This window comes from Mus caroli, chromosome 12, assembly GCF_900094665.2.
Source record: "Mus caroli chromosome 12, CAROLI_EIJ_v1.1, whole genome shotgun sequence".
Classification (NCBI taxonomy): domain Eukaryota; kingdom Metazoa; phylum Chordata; class Mammalia; order Rodentia; family Muridae; genus Mus; species Mus caroli.
This window is the reverse complement of record NC_034581.1, coordinates 36991784-37010138: the sequence shown is the minus strand read 5'-3', so window position 1 is coordinate 37010138 and position 18355 is coordinate 36991784. Positions and strand designations below refer to the sequence as shown.

Genomic DNA, 18355 nt, shown 5'->3' with positions numbered 1-18355 from the left:
ATCTGAGTGTTCCCCCAGGACAAGCCTGAGATGGGAAGCAGGACAGGTAGGGAGAGGTTAGGGTGGGGATAAAGTAGCCAGAGCAAAGGGAACAGAATGTTAGTGCCCTTGAGGTCATAGTGCATGCTTTATCTCCCTTCCTTCCTTCCCTCCTTCCCTCCCTCCCTCCTTTTTTTTTCTTTTTCTTTTTTTCTTTTGTTGTTGTTTAACCCACTCCTACTCTCTCAGTCTACTCCTGGATAACTGCCTTTATATTTTTATAGAAGACAATCAATAAGAAATCTTGAATTAAAAAATGTAACAAAACCACCCTTATGGCCTGCACATTTTCAACATATGAACAGCAGGTCTAACCAGCAAGTGTTATCGAGCACCCATCAAGTACAGTAAGATTTTTGTTCTTGAAATTGCCAAATCAACATAGAAATCTAATCAAATAACCTTCGTAATTTTATGCTACTAATTCCTTAAACATGCTTTTAAAATACATTATATTCTACTTCCTCTTATTAAAAAAAATTTTTTTTCAAAAAGATTTACTTTTTATTTATATATGCCCATGTGCTTGGGTGAAAGTCTGCCATGAGTCGGCTGGTATCTATAGAGGCCAGAACAGGGCATCAGGTCCCCTGGAACAGGGCATCAGGTCCCCTGGAACTGTTGTAACTGGCAGGTGAGCCTCCTGACTTCAGTGCTGGGAGCTGAACTCTAGGAACTAGGACTTCTCTAGAAAAGCACTAAGCACTCTAACTGTTGAGTGGCTGTCCCAGCCCCTTTTGTATTTTCTATTACAGTTTTGTATCATTCTACAGAATTACAGGTAGGGACTGGAGAGCCACTAAAAAGAATTCTGATCGCTTTCATACAGAATTGCCACCATAAACTATCTGATCCTCTGTTTGTAGGTGACAGTAGGATCACCAGCTTGTCAGCCCTGAGCTGAGACCTAAGAGCATCTCACTCAGAGTGGAGGATATCGCTAACACAGGGGAGCATGGCAGTTGGTTGTCCATGTCTAATCTTTCTGGGATCTAAACAAATGTATTTAGGACATTGAACAGTGGTGGCTCATTTCTCCCTTTCTGCCCCAGACTGCTGGACTCAGATAGGCCTAAGATAGGGGAGTGTCTCATCTCAGAACAGGCATCCAGGCCTTTATACTTAGCCTCACCCATCTGTATGGGTTTTGTCTTACCCGTGGTTCAATCACAAGCAAATACAAACATAACCTGTTTGCAGCAAGAAAATAGGTAAGTAGTGGTTACGGATTCCTGCTAAACCAATCAGCAAATGTTTAGCACCAGGGATACAGCAAGGGCCAAGGCTCACAGCCCCTGCAAGAAGCTGACTTACAATCTCCTTACCATTCTTTAAATCATCATTCCTGACTCCCAGCCTTCACCCTTCTACCAGGCTTCTCTAGATATTGCCAGACCTGCTTGCTCTAAAGTGTAAGCCTCCTCTCCTCTGCTTCTCTGGAGAATATTTCCAATAGGATTCTAGTACACCATTAACTTATAGAATGTTCTAGGTTTCTGGGTGGGCTTATATGGGTAAGATCAAATTCTCCAAAATTAAAAATTTATTTCCGTAACATGTGAGTCAATTGTGGACTTCCTTCTGTGTAATAATACTAACCCCTAGAAAACTATTTAACGTCATTTCCTCTCGACTTCTGTATCACAGACCAAGTTTCTGCTCATAAAAATTAACATCCATAATAAATAAAGAATAAATAATGAAGAGCAACTGCCTACTCTGTGTTGGGAGATATGGGGTTGTCATTAAGAAAAAGTCAAGAAATAGTCCTTTGGCTGGATATTATGGCTTTGAACATGCTTATCACCCCTCATCTTCCCGCCATCTCTGGGTTATAACTGTCAAAGAAGAAACACCTGTGACCTCTTCCCAGTCGGGATATGTGGACTCAGTTATAACAACTGCAGCTCTTCTGGGCTTCATTTGTTTGAAACAGAATTCCAGGATAACTGTTTTTTTGTTTTTTTTTTTTTTTTTCCACCTTCTTACGTGGAGTAAAACCTGCAAAGTGCTTTTGAATCTGTATCTTCTGCCCACGTGTGGGGAGGAGAAGTGATTGCTTTCTAAGATGTTTTCTAGATCGCAACTTCCTGGATCCTGGGAATTATATTATAGCCAAGGAGCCTCTGCAGATGGAGGGAGGGAGATTTATGTGGCCCCGTGGCAAACATAGGGGTCCTTATGAATGAAAGAGATGAAAGGATCCAAATGTGTGTGTGTATGCACGAGAGAGAGACAGAGAGAGAGAGAGAGAGAGAGAGAGAGAGAGAGAGAGAGAGAGAGTGCTAACGTGTACAGATGGCCTCTAAAGCTATAAAATATTAAGAAGATGACCAGTTCCCCAGGCCATCAAGACAGGAGAACAGGTCTGGAAGCACTCTGAACTTTGTGCAGTGAAGTCACCATGAAGTTCTGCTCTACAGATAAGGAGTTTGCGTCATTTATTTAAAGCCACCAAGGTGTGGTTCCCATGACAGGAGCAATGATAAACTACTATACTACCTCTGTCTTCAAAATGCCAACCTTCACTTCTTATTTTGATTATCTTAGCCTTAACTTATGCTTACCATAAAATTAAAGTGTTACCACATCCCTTGTCATTTGGATATAGTTTTCTTTGAGAAGTTGGGACACATTCACTTACTTTCTTTTCTCTGCTTAAGATTGACATTTGGTTTGGTTTGAAAAGGCAAATGTCATCCTTTACCTGCTATGCTGCGTGAGCTGACACTGAGACCATTTGTGTTGTGCTTCTTTGCTCATCCTGCCATGTCGGTAGTTACAGTTTTATACTGTCCCTCTTCTAATCACAGTCTCATTATTTTACTCCACTTGTCAGCTCAGGCATTCACATGGCTCATTTGGTTTTCCTTCCAATATTTTTTCATTCACAAGGATACTGCGGGACCTACCTGCTTGTTCCTTGAGTTCACAGCAAGTAGGTTTGAATGCTATGATCCCTTGCAACCCTCTCTAGGTTTCCCTAACACTACTAGGGATTACCATGTGATTTAACAGGGCCTTTTCTATCTTGGAAGACTCCCAGGGACATTTCCTGTTTTTCTCTTTGATCCAGGCTTCTTCTGGCTATGTTGTTCCCTATCACTTACATATGACAGTTTTTGTTTTCTTCAGTGATGAGTCAGTGAATATGAGGCTAAGCTTCACTTGTGAAGTGAGAGAAGCAGTTTTAGCTATGTTGACTGTGAGTGAATGGCTTCTGCTTCTCCATAACCATCCTCCAAGGGGAGTGGCCCCCATAGAAAGAACACACAGGGTTCCTACTACTTCCACCTACCCTAGGCAATATGGCATCTATCAACTTCCTAATCCTGAATGGTGAGCCTCTCCTTCAGGGTCCTGATACCGACCCTGCAGAATATCTCCAGAGTTAGCTTTACAGATAGTCTCACCAACTCACACAGAGACCTGACTAACTTCTTCATTGTATTGACTTCTTGACAAGCTCTCTGATCTTGCTTTTCCAAAGTTCCCTGAAGGTCAGGAATCCAAAGGGTCTGTGGAATGAATAAAATCCTCTCAAATAATTTCATTACTATTGAAAACTTATTTTGGTGACCTTAGTTTACTTTTAGTGTAGGACTTTAACTAGTGAAGAATCATCTACTTAGTGTGGGGAAAATATGGCAGAAATCACAATTTCTGTGAGACAGAAGTCTCACAGCTAAGTCTTCCTTAGCTTGGGGAAAGCAGAGCTGGCGCCTGAGTTAAGCTAGGGACTTGGTCCACCCCTGTCCTTTCTACACCTCTGCCCTCAACCCTAGAGAGTCCCTGGCTGCTGAAACACAACCCTGCAAAAAACATCTTTCTTCTAGGTCAGTGGCTCTCAACCTTCGTAATGCCATGACCCCTTCAGACAGTTCCTCGTGTTGTGGTGATCCCCAGTTATAAAATTATTCTCATTGCTACTTCCTAACTATAATTTTGCTATGATTATGGATAAAAATATAAATATGTGTGTTTTCTGATAGTCACCACTGCTCTAGAGTGATCTGATTTTTTGTTGTAATCAGAAGAAATCAAAAGATTAAACTTTCTTTTACATTGAAACATTATTAATTTCAGCAAAGGGAAAAAATGGCCTGGCTGTCCTGGAACTCACTTTGTAGACTAGACTGACTTTGAACTCAGAGACCTGCCTGCCTCTGTCACTGAAGTGCTGGGATTGAAGGCCTGTGTCACCATGCCCGGCTAAGAAAATAAGAAAGTGATGAATTCCTCAATAAGAAACTTAAAGTAAATACTTGGATGCTAAGATTTATTCATGATTTACTTATATGCTCTATTTTTATTTGTATCCTTAAGATGTTTTATGATAAAATCATGTTTTGTTTTCAGTATGTTTTGGATGATTTTCTCACATATACATTCAAATGGAAAAAAACTTCTGATAGAATCTATCTTAAAAACATTTTAGTTGGTGAATCAGATGGAAAAAATTTCAAGTAAATTTTAAAAGAAGGAGGATACTTCATTATTTTCTTCTGGAAAATAAATTTAAAAATTGGGAGACAACAGGATTTAAGGGTAGCTAGCATAGTAAAATCTACTTGGTACCTGATTGCTTGATAGTGGGATAAAATTTAAAAACGACTACAAAGAACTTCCATACAGTTTCAGAAGACAAATTACGTTGGTTTGAATGAGGATGGCCACCCCAGGCTCATTCATATATTTGAATGTTTAATTCTTGGTTGGTGGACTGTTTAGGAAGGATTAGGAGACGTGGTCTTGTTGAAGGAGGTGTGTCATTGGGGGTGACCTTTGAGGTTTCAAAAGGTCAAACCACACCCAGTCTTGCTCACTCATTGAACCTAATATATATATATGCTTTCAATCACAGTTATACCTGCCTGCCTCCTACCTTGCTTCCTGCTATGATGACCATGGACTCTGAAACCCTTGGAAATTGTAAGCAAGCCCCAATTACATGAACTTTAAAAACAGCAACAACAAAACAACAACAACAAAACCAAAAAAAAAAAAAAAAACTACGTTGCCCGTATTGTGTTATCTCTTTACAGATGTAGACCAGTGACTAAGTTCCAAACTGATGAGAACCATTTAAAACACTAGACAAATAGGACCATATATAAATATACAAATCTCAGAAGGAAAAGGTTAATTTTTCTCTTGATCCTATCATAAGAGATCTACAACAATGTGGGCAGGAGACCCATGCCCACACCACTAATAGTTGTGATTACAATCAATAATTTATTCAGTGCTCTCCCCACTTCCTTTCCTTCTTTTGCTATTGGGTCTCAGTATGTTTACTCTGCTCAGGCTGGTCCTAAACTTCTGGATTTAATGGATCACCTGCATCAGCCTTGTAAGTAGCTAGGACTCCAAGTGTGAGCCACTATGGTTGCCTATTCAGTCTAGAAATGATATTTTGGCAGCCACACTTTAATATCTGACTGATACATACATTTCCCATTGAGATTATAATACTTTTGGGAACGTATGTTTGATTTTTATTTGCTTCTGTGACCGTTGGCCACGAGGCATGAAGAAGGGCTTTCTAGACACAGCATTTGACCATGGGGCATCACCACCATACCTGGGTTGGTATAGAGCTGGCTCTCGACAGTTTTGCCAATGCACTGAAGCTTAATTGCCTGCAGAGAATCGTCCACATGCATGATGGTAGGTAGGCTGCCCAGGGTGTCCTGGACCAAGTTGGCCACTTCCCGGACATCAAAGAGCTTCAACAGTTCTGAGTACACAGCTGGAAAGGAGCTCAGGAACACAGCCTTAAAACAAAGAAGGGATACAAAGGAATTACTGATCCCGTGGAAAACAAGATGTAAAATGGCACAAGTTTTTATCGGACCTGAGGATAGAACCTTTGTGTAGCCTAGACAACCACAGGGGTACAAGGCTACAACCATAGCCCCTAATATTTTCAAATATATTTTATTGTGATTTCTTTCTCTTTCAAAATGAAAGCTTCATGATTGTTTTTTCAAAACACTATGCATTTGCTTGACTATTCTTAAAATGAGGAACTTGGTATTCCCTGCTAAAGACTGTATCTATGTAAACTTTGGTGTACTTGGCAAAGAATTGTGTCACATAAATGGAATAAAATAAATTAAAAAAAAATCAATGAATCGCTCTGCTTACAAAAAAGTCAAATTATCCCCTTCCTGTATCCCTTAACATATTCCTGAGTTCTTTATTATACTTTTTTACTTGAAAAATGTATCTTGGTGTCCCTGAAATGTAAGGTACCTTTATAATATGACCACTAAAAAGCATAAAGCAAGAAATACTTTATGATGAGGGCAGGAAGCCAGCTGCCCTGGGATAAGCTAAGGGTTATAATTGAAAATAAAAATAAAAGTACAATTTGGTTTTGACCTTCCTATGCCCTGAGACAAATGGAGAAAAATAATTACAAGGAACTTGCAGCAAGGTCTGGGGCCTTTACCCTTTTTGCCCTTCGTCTTCTTTTCCAGGAAATTCTGGGGCAGGAGTCAGTACATGAAATGGGAAGTGGCAACACAGCCGAGCTGGTTCTCCGTCCTGCCTGACATGGTAGGGCTCTTCAGGACTCATTGCCAAGTTGGGCTTTGGCTAAGAGGAATAAATGAATCTTCCTACCAAGCCTAAGGTGAGATGACCCACTGGGAAGCAGTCCCTTGCCCCACTGATAGGCAGACTCATTGGGTAGCAATCCCTTAGCCCACTTGATAGAGTACTAAGACGGTCCCTTTGTCTCTAGGAATCAGCATCTGTGCTGGGTTGTAACTCACGTGGGAAAGACTCCCACAATGTCAAGCGAGCAAACTCAGTTTCTGCTTTTAACATAGTTTAAAAATGTAGGCCAGAATGATCCTTGGCTCTGGATAAAGTAGATGCAATTCTAAGATGATTGATCATGACCTTTGTCCCTGGTAGCTTTGCAATTACATTATGTTGCATTGCCAAAGAGATTTTGCAGAAAAAAATGAAAGATGCTACCTATGTAGGTGACTCTTAAATATGGAGACTATATAGGTAGGCTTACCCTAACCATAAACCTTTAGGTTTTTGTTTTGTTTTATTTATTTCATTGCAGGAGTCTTAGAGAGATTGAGAGCATGGACAGAACACAGCATATGGCTGCTGGATTTGAAACAACCATATGTAAAAAAACATTCTGAGTGTCCTCGAGAAGACAGACTACCTCCCATACCCCCAGCCTGTATTGGCAGCCTGCAGGGAGAGGTCCTTGACCCCACAATTTCTACCAAAACCCTGAAAAAACAGTCCTGTTCTTATTCAAAGGCTTCAGATAAGAAATCAAGTTCTGATTTCGACTCTGGGAAACTCTTAGGAAAGAATTCAACTAAGCCTGAGTAGACTCCTGACCTATAAAACTGCAACTCAAAAGCTGCTTAAGGCCATCAAGCTAAGATATGTTAGCAGCAGTAGAAAACTAACCTCTCTCATTAACCAAACTTTTGCCCTCCTCCTTTCTTTAGGAGGAGTGTAGGATCATCAGTGAACTTGGAATGGGAAGAAATGTGTCATTAACCTCACCACCAAAATATTGGGAAGTAATGTCCCCCTTTTTTTTTTATTAAAGAAAACCAATATCTCATAATCTTATATTAACTGTGACTTTGCATAAATCTAAAACGAACACACACATATAAATAAACAGCATACAGAGTAAAGAATTCCTTCAGTAGGGTTATTAGCTTTTTTAGGAACTTTATATACTTTAAGAAGTAACAAAGCTGTGTCTAAAGCTCAACTGTGGAATAATACTCTAAAAAGCAAGACTAATGAAAGTCAGAATGGTAGAGAAGTATCGGGGCTGCTACCCACTGCAGAATCATAGCAATGGGAGGTACCTTAGGGAATGCTAGGACTCACAGGAGATACGGTGAAGGTACAGAAAGATTTCTGTAGTTTTAAAAGAGTAAGAAAAATGTCGTAGATCTCCAAGAAGTGATAAACAATAATTTAACGTTACTCTTAAGAATAGGAAGATATTTTTCAGGTGCAAAGCAAACAGATGTGGTCTCTGTGATTAACAACAGTTAATAGAGATGTTTCAGGGTGAAACCTTAATCACAAAGTAGTAAATTCTGAGACCTCTGTGGTAAGCATACTGGATTATCCTCCTCAAATTATCAGCTGCTACAAATCAAATCAGCTCTGGCAAGGTGAAAGCTTGCCTTTGAGGTCTCCGGTAAGTTCCCTGGTGCTGGGATTGGACTGCTAACTACAGAGTATAAAATGACATTTAAAAGAGCTTGTTATATGATGGCCCGGGTGGAAGATAAGTCCACATCTGTAAGGAAGAGAATAAATAACAAGACTAGCTGTGTAAGCAGTCGGGAAAAGTACAGTGGTGTAACCAAAGGACTGTGAGTTCTAGTGCTAGGACACTGTATGGTAGGCCTGCCACATGCCACCTACCACATGACTCCAGATGACATCAGCATCCTTAAGACCCAGTTTGCTTTAATCTTCATATTAAAGCTCTAGTTCTCCAAGATTTTAAGTTTCCAGAGGATGGTGGGAGGCTGCCTCTCTATCTGACAGCTCTTAACCAAGGCATCAAAATTAAAAATATACAAGAAGGATTAAGAAAAGATAGAGAAACACTAAGAATTGTCTCTGGGAATGTATAAAAGGCAATGCTATTTTGAATGTTGATGGATTCAGAACTTAAAAAAAAAAAAAGCCAAAAACAAATAGAAAAAGAAAATCAGAGCCAGGCATGCTAGTTCACATCTGCCATTCCAGCCCTTGAGAGGTAGAGGCCAGACTAGGTTAAGTAATAAACACCCTGTCTCAAAATGGCCAACAACATATTGGTGCAGGTATGCACTCCAGGCACACATGCATAGATAAACGCATGTGAGGCGACTCTCAGTAATAGAATCTGCAGCATTGGCTTGGCATGATCTTAGATCAGTCCCAGGAAGGTGATAGCAAGTAAAATAGAAGAAGACATGTGAATTTAGCATTGTCCAAGAGGATGATTCTCAAGTTGATAGATTAAAAAGCAATGAGGCTGGGGTAAAGAACCAGGTTCTAGAGACATTCTGTCTCCCAGTTGAGGGTGACAGTGTCAAGCCACCTGAATGAATGTGTTCGAGTAAATGAAAACATGGCTGATGCAAACTGTCTCTATTCTAGCATGGGATGTGGGGAATGGAGTTGCTTAGGTTAAGCCAGTCCATAGAGCCCAGGGAACGTCAAAGTCTCATCCTGATGATGGCCAAAAAACAGGAAAAAGGGAGCAAGGCTACTCAACCGAGCTGGCAGGTAAAAGGAAACAAACTGCACTCCCTGCTTTCTTCTATTCAGCAGGGATGGAAAACAGTTACCTGCGACTGAGATAAAGCTCCAGTCCCTTTGCTCTCTTGTGAGAGGAAGAAGCGGACAGACATAAGGAGCTCCTGGATGCAGCAGCGGAATTCCTCTTCATTCTGCCCTCCGGTGGCAAGGGAAAACAGCCTTCGGGATTGAACTATATACTTAAAAATGTATTCTTGTGCCTTGAAACAAGAGTGTTAGAAAGTTAGCTTCAAAGGACTCTGAGAGTATTTATGTAACAATGACATAGCATAAAAAAATATTACAGAACAGTGTTAGACTTTTAAATAATTCATCCCGAAACTGAGCTACCCTGAGATGTTTGAGTGATATATACTTAAAGTGGAAAAGCCATTCTTCTTTGATGCCAAAGAAGCAAAACATGTTAAAAACTCTTTATAATTCCAAAGTTAAAACACTGAATATTTTTGATCTTCAAATAGATTTTGTTTTAATTTAGCCGATGAAGTAACGAATATTTTCAAAAGTAGTTTGCCACTTAGCACTTGACTTCCAAGCAGACCAAGTGAATAAAATGAAAGAAAGTACCTGTTTTATAATCTTTATGTATGCATTATCTATGTATAGGCTGACACCACAAAGTATAGTCTCAATATGAATCAAAGGACGGCTAGGGCTAGGAAACCCCTTGACAGACAAACTTTATATATATATATATATATATATATATATATATATATATATATCCCCATCCCCTCGCCCCATGGCAGTACTGGAGATAAGCCCAGAGCCTGATACTTGCTAGGCAAACACATACTACTGAACTATATCCCTTGCCCCAAATCTTCATTCTTTACTTAAAACGATTACACAAGAACATTGAGAGTTGGAGTTCATCCATGGTTACCTAATGAGACCCTATCTCATACAGAGATTGGGAAATGGAAGGAGTAGGAAGGAGAGGGAAAGGATTTGGTAGCTGGGGAAATTTTATTCTTCAACATGTCTGAAGACCATGTTAATATCTTGGGTCTAGAGATGTGGGAGTTACTAAACCAGGAGACCCAGTACAACATAAGGTTCCTTCATTGTGATCCCTTAGGTGATCGAGCCTACTGTCGTTTAAAACTTAAGCTAAAGGGTTCTCATTAGGTCTCTGTCAGGGTGTGAAATAGGCAAAAAATTTCCAAGTTTAATTAACTGCTCATTCCAGTCTCTTCCCATGTTCCCTCTCCTGCCTGCCCATTCTGGACATCATCTCTGCAGGATTCAATCCCCAGCAGGTGCCTCTGGGCAGGCCTGGCAAAGACCCTTTCAAGTTTCATCAGCTCTGGAGCAGTCATAAACTGATTAAGATCCTTGAATTGGAACGTCAGTAATGTATCATCACCAATTACTGTCTGTGCAGAAGAACCAATTAGTCTCCAATCATCACGTAACAGCTTTGCGAGACTCTGTCATCAGTTTTCAACAGCGTGTTATTACCTTCAACACTTCCTGGATATGCTCCTGGCGCTCTGCTTCCGTTATCCTGTCCACGTACCACTTGAGCACTTTGATGAGATCTCTAAAACACAGGGAGCAATGCCCAGATTGCAGAATGGCTAATTCTCAATTAAATGGCAATAAACTCAGCATACGTGCATATCAGGAAGACTAGTCTTTCTCTGTAAGGTCTCACATTCCCCTGCTAGGTTGCTCTAGAACAACTTTATTGAAACTGCAGGTCACTACTTGTCTTGAAACTTAAGATGGAAACATACTGTGGCCCCCTGCGATGGCCCTCAGTCTGTAGGTATCCTGTTGACCCTAGAATTAGGGCTGTCATGAGCCATCTTGAACAACTGCTCATCAGTATTCTTTCCTTTCAAATCTTGTGAGTACTGCAAAGTGGTTGCTATTTAGATGCAGGTAAAAGGCAGGGGAGGCATGAAGACAAACTATTCCACTCCAAGCTACATTCCTGCATTTACCAGGCCAACTTTCTCACCATCAAAGTGTGCTCTTGAAGAAGCATTTCCTGGGGAGAAAGCTGCTTTCTTGTTAGTGGTTTATATTTAATTTATTTTAGGAAACAAAACAAAAACTAAAGAACAACCCACAAGTTTTAGTATTACAATCTCACTGACAAAAATGCTGGCTAATTTTTATTTTCTAATTCAAGTGGTAGTTTTTCTTCTTTTTTTAAAGGTAGAAAGAAAGGAGAGAGAGAGAGAGAGAGAGAGAGAGAGAGAGAGAAAGAGAGAGAGAGAGAGAGAGAGAGAGAGAGAGAGAGAGAAACAATCCACGTGTGTTTAGAGTTAGCTTGCTGGTCTCTATTTAGATAATCCCAATTCTACTGGTCAGGGACAAAGTCTTCACATAAGAACACACTGTATAGAGCCTGGTGTGCAGCTACCTTCGGGCGATTATTAGTGGCTTTCTGGAGGCTAGCAGAGCTGAAGTAGGACATCACTCATGCCCTCTGCTACTTACATAAGTTGCACTGTTGGAAAAGAGGCAGCTACTATCTAACAGTAGACTTCAATGGCTAAATGGCTTGAGGCCAGGGACAAGGTATGTATATTAGAGCACAGAACAAGGCACCTGGTAATAGGTAGGGCCTCTGTGAATATTAATAGGCGAACAAGTGCTTGGGACAGGGATGAAGGCAAGGGCTGCTTTGCACTCATAGTTATTCCTTTAAGTCATATACAAGGAGTGCAGTAAAAACAGGACTCCTTGCAGCAAAATTGACAAGGATCTGGCATCTTAGACCAGAGCACACCGGGTGAAAGGGAGGTGAGAAGAAAGGCACCAGGTTCCAGGATCAGACTTCAGCAAGCTCTCCCAACCCCCTTTCCTTTTAATCAAAATAAGTTATCACCACTGAACAGGGGTGTGTGAGGAGGAGAGACAGGGTTTGTTGGCTGGGGTTCACATCTGCCTATGTTCCCTTACAGCAATTTCTTCCTAAGCAGCTGCTTAAGCTTTAGCACGAGTGTGATTCCTAAGGCAGTTACAAGGTAAAGGGTCTTACCTGTATGCAAGTGCCCCAGCAAAGTGACTCTCAATGTAAGTGTCCATGACAGGCTTAAAATGATGGAACTTGCTATCTTGTAGCAAATTTATTATGTGGACCTAAGGAGAAAATTGAGTGTTACAGAACCCAGTGCCAATCTTTTCTTTGTCTGCTCAAAATAAGTAAATAAACTCTTACATCATCAAGTGGCCATTTCTGAAACAGCCAGGATGGAGAGGCACACTTATCTGTTATATTATTAAGAAAATGTAAACTTACCAAAGAATCAAACACTTTAGACCCATATTTTTGGGAATTTTCATCTAATATTCCAAACAAGGTATCCAGTGTGTCTTGGAGAAACTATGGATTAAAGAGGTAAAGGCAAATGAGTAAGACCCAGGGTGTCATCCTCCCAGAGTGGTTGAGTTTCCAAGTGGTAATGAAACAATGGATATACCTTTACTATCTCTGAGCCATCGATTTCTTTTAACTTAGAGAGACAGCCTGTGATCTTGTCTGGGTGGGTTCTCCATTTCAAAAGGTCAAGCATATCACCTTTTCAAACAGAAAAGGAAGATTAATTGCTTTTCATAGAGGACAGCCCCTCTCAGGAACAGTGTGCTCTACTGGTAAAAGCTGACTTCCTACATGCACTACTACCCAGTCCCCTCACCGGCACTAGCCTCTCTACTCTAGGATGGCATTTACTTAAACGTATTTTCATTATCTCCTCTACTCCCCAGAGCTCCTGCTCATTGTTTAGTTCTCCAACTAGATGGTGCGGTCCAGGAAGGATCACCATGCCTTCTACATGTTCCTACCTCACAGAAGCACTTGTCTTTTACCTAAAGGTTTCGACGTCCAAGGTTGACTGTAAAATCCAAAGAGAGTCGAGATGAATATGACCCAACTGCATCTCCAGTGCTAAGAACTGTATAAGCAGCCAACAGATATCTGCTGTAACCTTTTCTGCTACCTTCTAGTAAGAGTGGGGTTTCCAGACAGGTAGGAACCTGCTTGACTCATGCTTAGACAGCTGAACACAGTCTAGCAATGGACTCCAGCAATGAAGGCCTTCTTGATTGTTTAAGGTAACTCAATTCTTAGGAACACACATTGTCAGTGTACTGTGACAACAAGGCCAAAGTACCAACATACCATCTAGTGAACCGTTGGATTTAAGAGTGCCCTCCCAGTCCATTTTCTACCACAGCTTATGAAGAAGCACATAGCCCTGCCTCTTCCAGTTCCTTTCTGAAACTGACAGGTGGATTCAGAGTCCAACAGGCTTTTCAAGAACTAGAAGAAACAAACTTGGCCTCTACCTGTCTTGGGGAGAATTTAGATAGCCTCAAGGAGAGGATCTCATGGCCAAAGCTTCCTTAGTCTCCAAAGGATCAAGGGATATAGAGATCAATAAGGCCAGTAAGACCTGCCAAGATAGGGAAGGCATGGGGCAGAGGAACCTGCCAGCTTTAAAGTAGAGGCAAACGAAGGACATCAGAGCACTGAGCAATGTCAAGAGTGTGGAAAGGAAAGAACATTTCTGAGGTTACTGTGGGGAAGCGTATACAGGCATTCCAACATTTTCTAGAAGCAGGTCAAAGAATCTCAGACGGGCCCATTCATACTTCAGTGAATTAAAGAGCACACTAGTTATGTCTGTCCATGTGATGATCCCTGTAGAGGTCAATATATTCTAAAGAAACAGTTGTGTCCTCTCTTTAGGCATCAGACTATTGAAGAAATGGCCCTGAAGAAACTGAAATTTCTCCCGAAGTCTTATCCTGGGAGAAAGAAAAGTCTTGCAGTGTGGTGCCACCCAGAGGAGAATCTTGTCTCTCAGGAAGAGATTTCACATCATTCTGACAACGTGTCACACCTTGTAAGAGAGACTAAAGCAGAGGCAATGATGGTGGAAAGGACCACACCTTGACTGGCATTACTCATTAAGTATACCCTATGCTCTCTACCTAAACCAAAACCTCAAGATAGGACCCTAAAGACAGACTTGGGAGCTCACCAGAACTTTTATTCATTCCTAATCCCAATGCAGCTGCATTAAATAAGCCTCCTCTTCACTATTAACTTCCCTGGACTATGACAAGTGGGTGGTCAAGCCTAATTTGTTAGGGCTATCAGGGTCCAGGTTCTAACTTCAGCAGCTGTAATCAGCTGTGTACGTAAAACATTAAGAGTTAAGGCAAAATTGTCATCTCACCGTCTGCTCTAGTCATCTGAAGGTATGTTGGATGTCCAGCAGGAGCAATGTTCTACCACTCAAATTATTAATTTTCTATATCCTATCAAGTAGCATTTATTAAATATACTCTATGCATCTGACCTACCAAGTATAAACAAGAATTAATTTATTCCATAACAATTTGTGTATGTGTCTGTGTGTGCTTGACACAGGGTCTCATGTAGCCTTTGCTGGCTGCTCATGAGGTAGGAAGGATAACCTTGAAGATCCTCCTGCTTTAGCCTCCCAAGTGCTAGAATTGCGGGCATGTGTACCACAGACCTAGCCTCCTATTCTTGTAAAGAAGTTTAAAGAATCTACTTGATCTGACCATCAGAAATACCTGAAGAGTGATCTGGTTGGATTTGGAGAACTAGCCAATAATGCTGGATTCCATACATCAAGAAGAGTACACATAGCAGGAATCCTGAGTGCAGATCTGCTTTTAAAGACTACTCCTTGAAACCAGATCATTTGTTAACTGTCCAGTGGGAGTGGAAATGGAATCTCTGTCTTTTCCAAGTCAAGTAAAACGAATGCATACCAATTTAATTCTGATTTGGAACTGCAACTTAATTTCAATTTGTTTTGAGATGGAGATGTACACCTAGTATGCAAATTTCAGAAAGACAAACTGACTGGCCACAAGAACCTTGCTATCTCTTGAAACACACTGTTTCTTTTTGTTGTTGTTGGTTTTTTTCTCTTGCTCATTCTGAGTTGATAACATTAAACAAGACAACATAGTTTTTCTCTTGGTTTTATAGGGAAGCAGCTTTGAGTCTTTAGGATTCTCCTTTCTTGTGTTTACAATTATAACACCATAATCCTTAGAACTGTAAAAAATTACAAGCAATTTTGTCATTAAGATTACCTGTGTGGTAGGCAGAATAACAGCCCTCAGGAAGCCCTAATTCCTAGAGATGCTAATGTTTACCTTAAATTGACAAAGAAAATTTGTAATATGCTTAAATTTCTGACAAATAAGGGGATAGAATTATGTTTTCCAAGAAAATGTAATCAGAAAGGAATGGTAAAAATTGTAGAGGGTCAGAGTTAGAGAAATTGGTAGATGCTGAATTGATAACTTCTAAGGAAGAAGGTAGAGACCATGATCCAAATAATGCAAATGGCTTCTAGAAACTAGGAAAGATAAGGAAAAGACTTTCCTCTACAACAGCATCACTACATGAAATGGACTGCAGATCCATAGAGTAATATATTTCTGTCATTTTAAGCCAGAAAGTTTGCGGTTATACCAACAATATTCAATAAATCCAATCCTGAACCATTCCAGTTAGGTCATTTAATTAACAGTAAGAGCTACAAAGACACACAAATACCTTATATAGGATAAATATAAATTTTGTCCAAGGAGCTAGCTGACTTTATTATTTTCATAACTTCCACAGCAAACACTCGAGGGTTGGTAAATGCTTTATTTATAGTTACCGAATTATGTCAGTAGAGTTCAAATTCAAGTCAAACCATTAAGTACTGGATACTAATAAAGTCTAGGAAAGCTTAATACAACTTTGTGTTTTATGTAAATACAGTAGACTTGCTACTGAGAGGAAATTAAAAGAGGGTCAATACTGCAGTGCTCTCTCTGTTTTGCTGCCTTTTTGACACTATATTCTAAGACAGTTACTTCTTTATACAAAGTGTTCCATAATACCAAAAAAAAAAAAGGAAAAAGAAAAAAAAAAGCTTAGGTATAGGAGCTGCATGAAATACAGTGCTTTATAATGAAGCTATCCCTCTCAACACATTTCATCTAATTTATTAATACGGCAGTATTCAGGGTACTAGCCAGAAGCTGTGTATGGCGACCATGAAAAATTCAGAAATGTTTAATTTACTTCTTTCATTACAGATGTAGTTTTCATAACGATTTGCCAAGGATATGTGCTTGCTTTATTAATCATAACTTGCTAAACAATTAGTGACATAAGAAGTAATGCTATGGAAGAAAAGCAGTATCCATCTAATTAAACAAGTCAAAAAGCAAGCTTTATTCTAAAGCCTGCAATTAGCACTGCTTATGGTGCTATAAAATAGGAGATTTCAGGTGGTGGCACTTTTCATCTTTTCTTGATTTAAGTGCAGTTGGTTTTTAATAGTTTATTCGAAGAGTTAGTTGACATTTGGGTTTCAACACTGGGCTAATTCTTAAGTCATTAAATTGCTCAAATGGAGTCACTACTTGTTCTTTTGATTAGAAATCCTACACAAAAGAATCCAGATAATTTCTAGTGCAAGATTCTTAAATACTTTAATCCTTGCCGAATATGCTTACCAAAATACACACAGTTCCCACGTGCCCTTAGGTCGAAGGGCTTGTATCGTACATTACCATTTTGAGTGAGTTTTGTGGAACAGAGAAATGATGTTATCCAAAAGGATTCCTTTGTGGCCTTCATGGTTTGATTATTGTTTCCAAGGAAGATGACCTTGGAAAACGGGAGCTTGAGGTAGCGGGTAGTATCCTGAAGGTTTGTGTTTTCTTCACACTGTGAAAAAAATATTAAGAATGGGAGGTGAGACCTCAGAAGAATTATTAAGCATAATTCTACCATTAATCCTTTCTTCTAGCATTTATGAACTGGAAACATTCTGAACAGCATTATAAACAGAATTTGGCTTTTAAGGAAAATCCATAAAAGAATTCAATATGAAATTTGGACTCTGATCAATCTGAGTTGAGCTCTGTTACTCCCAGTGTGAATGAACCTGTCAAGATATTGAGCCACCCAGATTTTCTGTCATCCTTCCTTAAAACATCATTGTCTTCTTAGGAAACTTAGACTATAGGCTTTACCATGGTCTGGGAAATACTGCAAATGCCAAAGAAATCACTTTTGATGATGATCAGAAGATTTTTTTCAAAAGATGCTTACAGTTCTCAAACATGACATCTGATAGCTGTTGAACGATTATCACTTTGAAAACTACTAGTTACAGAAACAGTATTTTAGGTAGTTTAACTGTCCCATGGTGTGATGCAAAACTTCATTTCAAAGAAAATGTTAGCTCTGTTCTCCCAAATCCAATCCTCCAGTCTCATCTTCAGAACACCTGTGGCAGTCTTCTCTGCCACCTTGCTGCTATCAGGATCCCATAGATCTTCCTCTTTTAACCTCCCTCTTTCCACTTGTTGTATTGTCCTAGCTCCCAGCTCCAGCAGGCACCCCTGCTAACCCACAGGCCATGCTTTTCATAAGACCAGGTAGGCTATCTGCAGATCTTCTCCTCTCCTCTCTTTCCTCAAAGTCTCATCCACAGCTCTGCAACAGCTGTGACAGCCTTCCCTGATGCCTCTTCCCAACTCTTCTGGATCTACAGATCTTCCCCTTTTAACCTCCCTCCTCTAGCTTGTTGCTTTGTTCCAGCCCCCAATCCCAGCAGGCACCCCCGTTAACACAAGGGTCACATCAAGTAGGGTGACTGTGGATCCATACCTTTACTTCTGTTCTTCCAGATCTAATCCCCCAAATTTCATCCCTAGCTCTGTAGTAAAAAATCTGCAGTGGTATCCCTTTTCTTTGTGATGCCATTCTCAAAAGATGACAAAGATCTTCTCCCTAAACCTTTCTTCCCCCAACTCACCCATTATCTCAGCCTTCAGCACTAGCAGGTGCACCCTGAAACTACACCAGCTGACCCCACTTTTTGAGGGTCCTCAGAAAGTTTCCTACCAGGCAGCACACAGCCATCACACACACACACACACACACACACACACACACACACACACACACACA

General features: G+C 40.3%; 1 protein-coding gene across 7 annotated transcripts in view; it reads right to left on the bottom strand.

Annotated features, from left to right (window-relative positions):
- Dock4 (dedicator of cytokinesis 4) overlaps positions 1-18355 on the bottom strand; it is a 406102-nt gene that overhangs the window by 103129 nt on the left and 284618 nt on the right. For all 7 annotated transcript variants that reach the window (XM_029484743.1, XM_029484748.1, XM_029484747.1 and 4 more), the window contains exons 17-23: positions 16948-17104; positions 12807-12904; positions 12626-12709; positions 12365-12465; positions 10831-10912; positions 9396-9566; positions 5624-5816 (exon numbers count right to left, since the gene is read on the bottom strand). In XM_029484743.1, coding sequence (XP_029340603.1) covers positions 5624-5816; positions 9396-9566; positions 10831-10912; positions 12365-12465; positions 12626-12709; positions 12807-12904; positions 16948-17104 — 886 coding nt within the window. The remainder of the gene's footprint in view (positions 1-5623; positions 5817-9395; positions 9567-10830; positions 10913-12364; positions 12466-12625; positions 12710-12806; positions 12905-16947; positions 17105-18355) is intronic.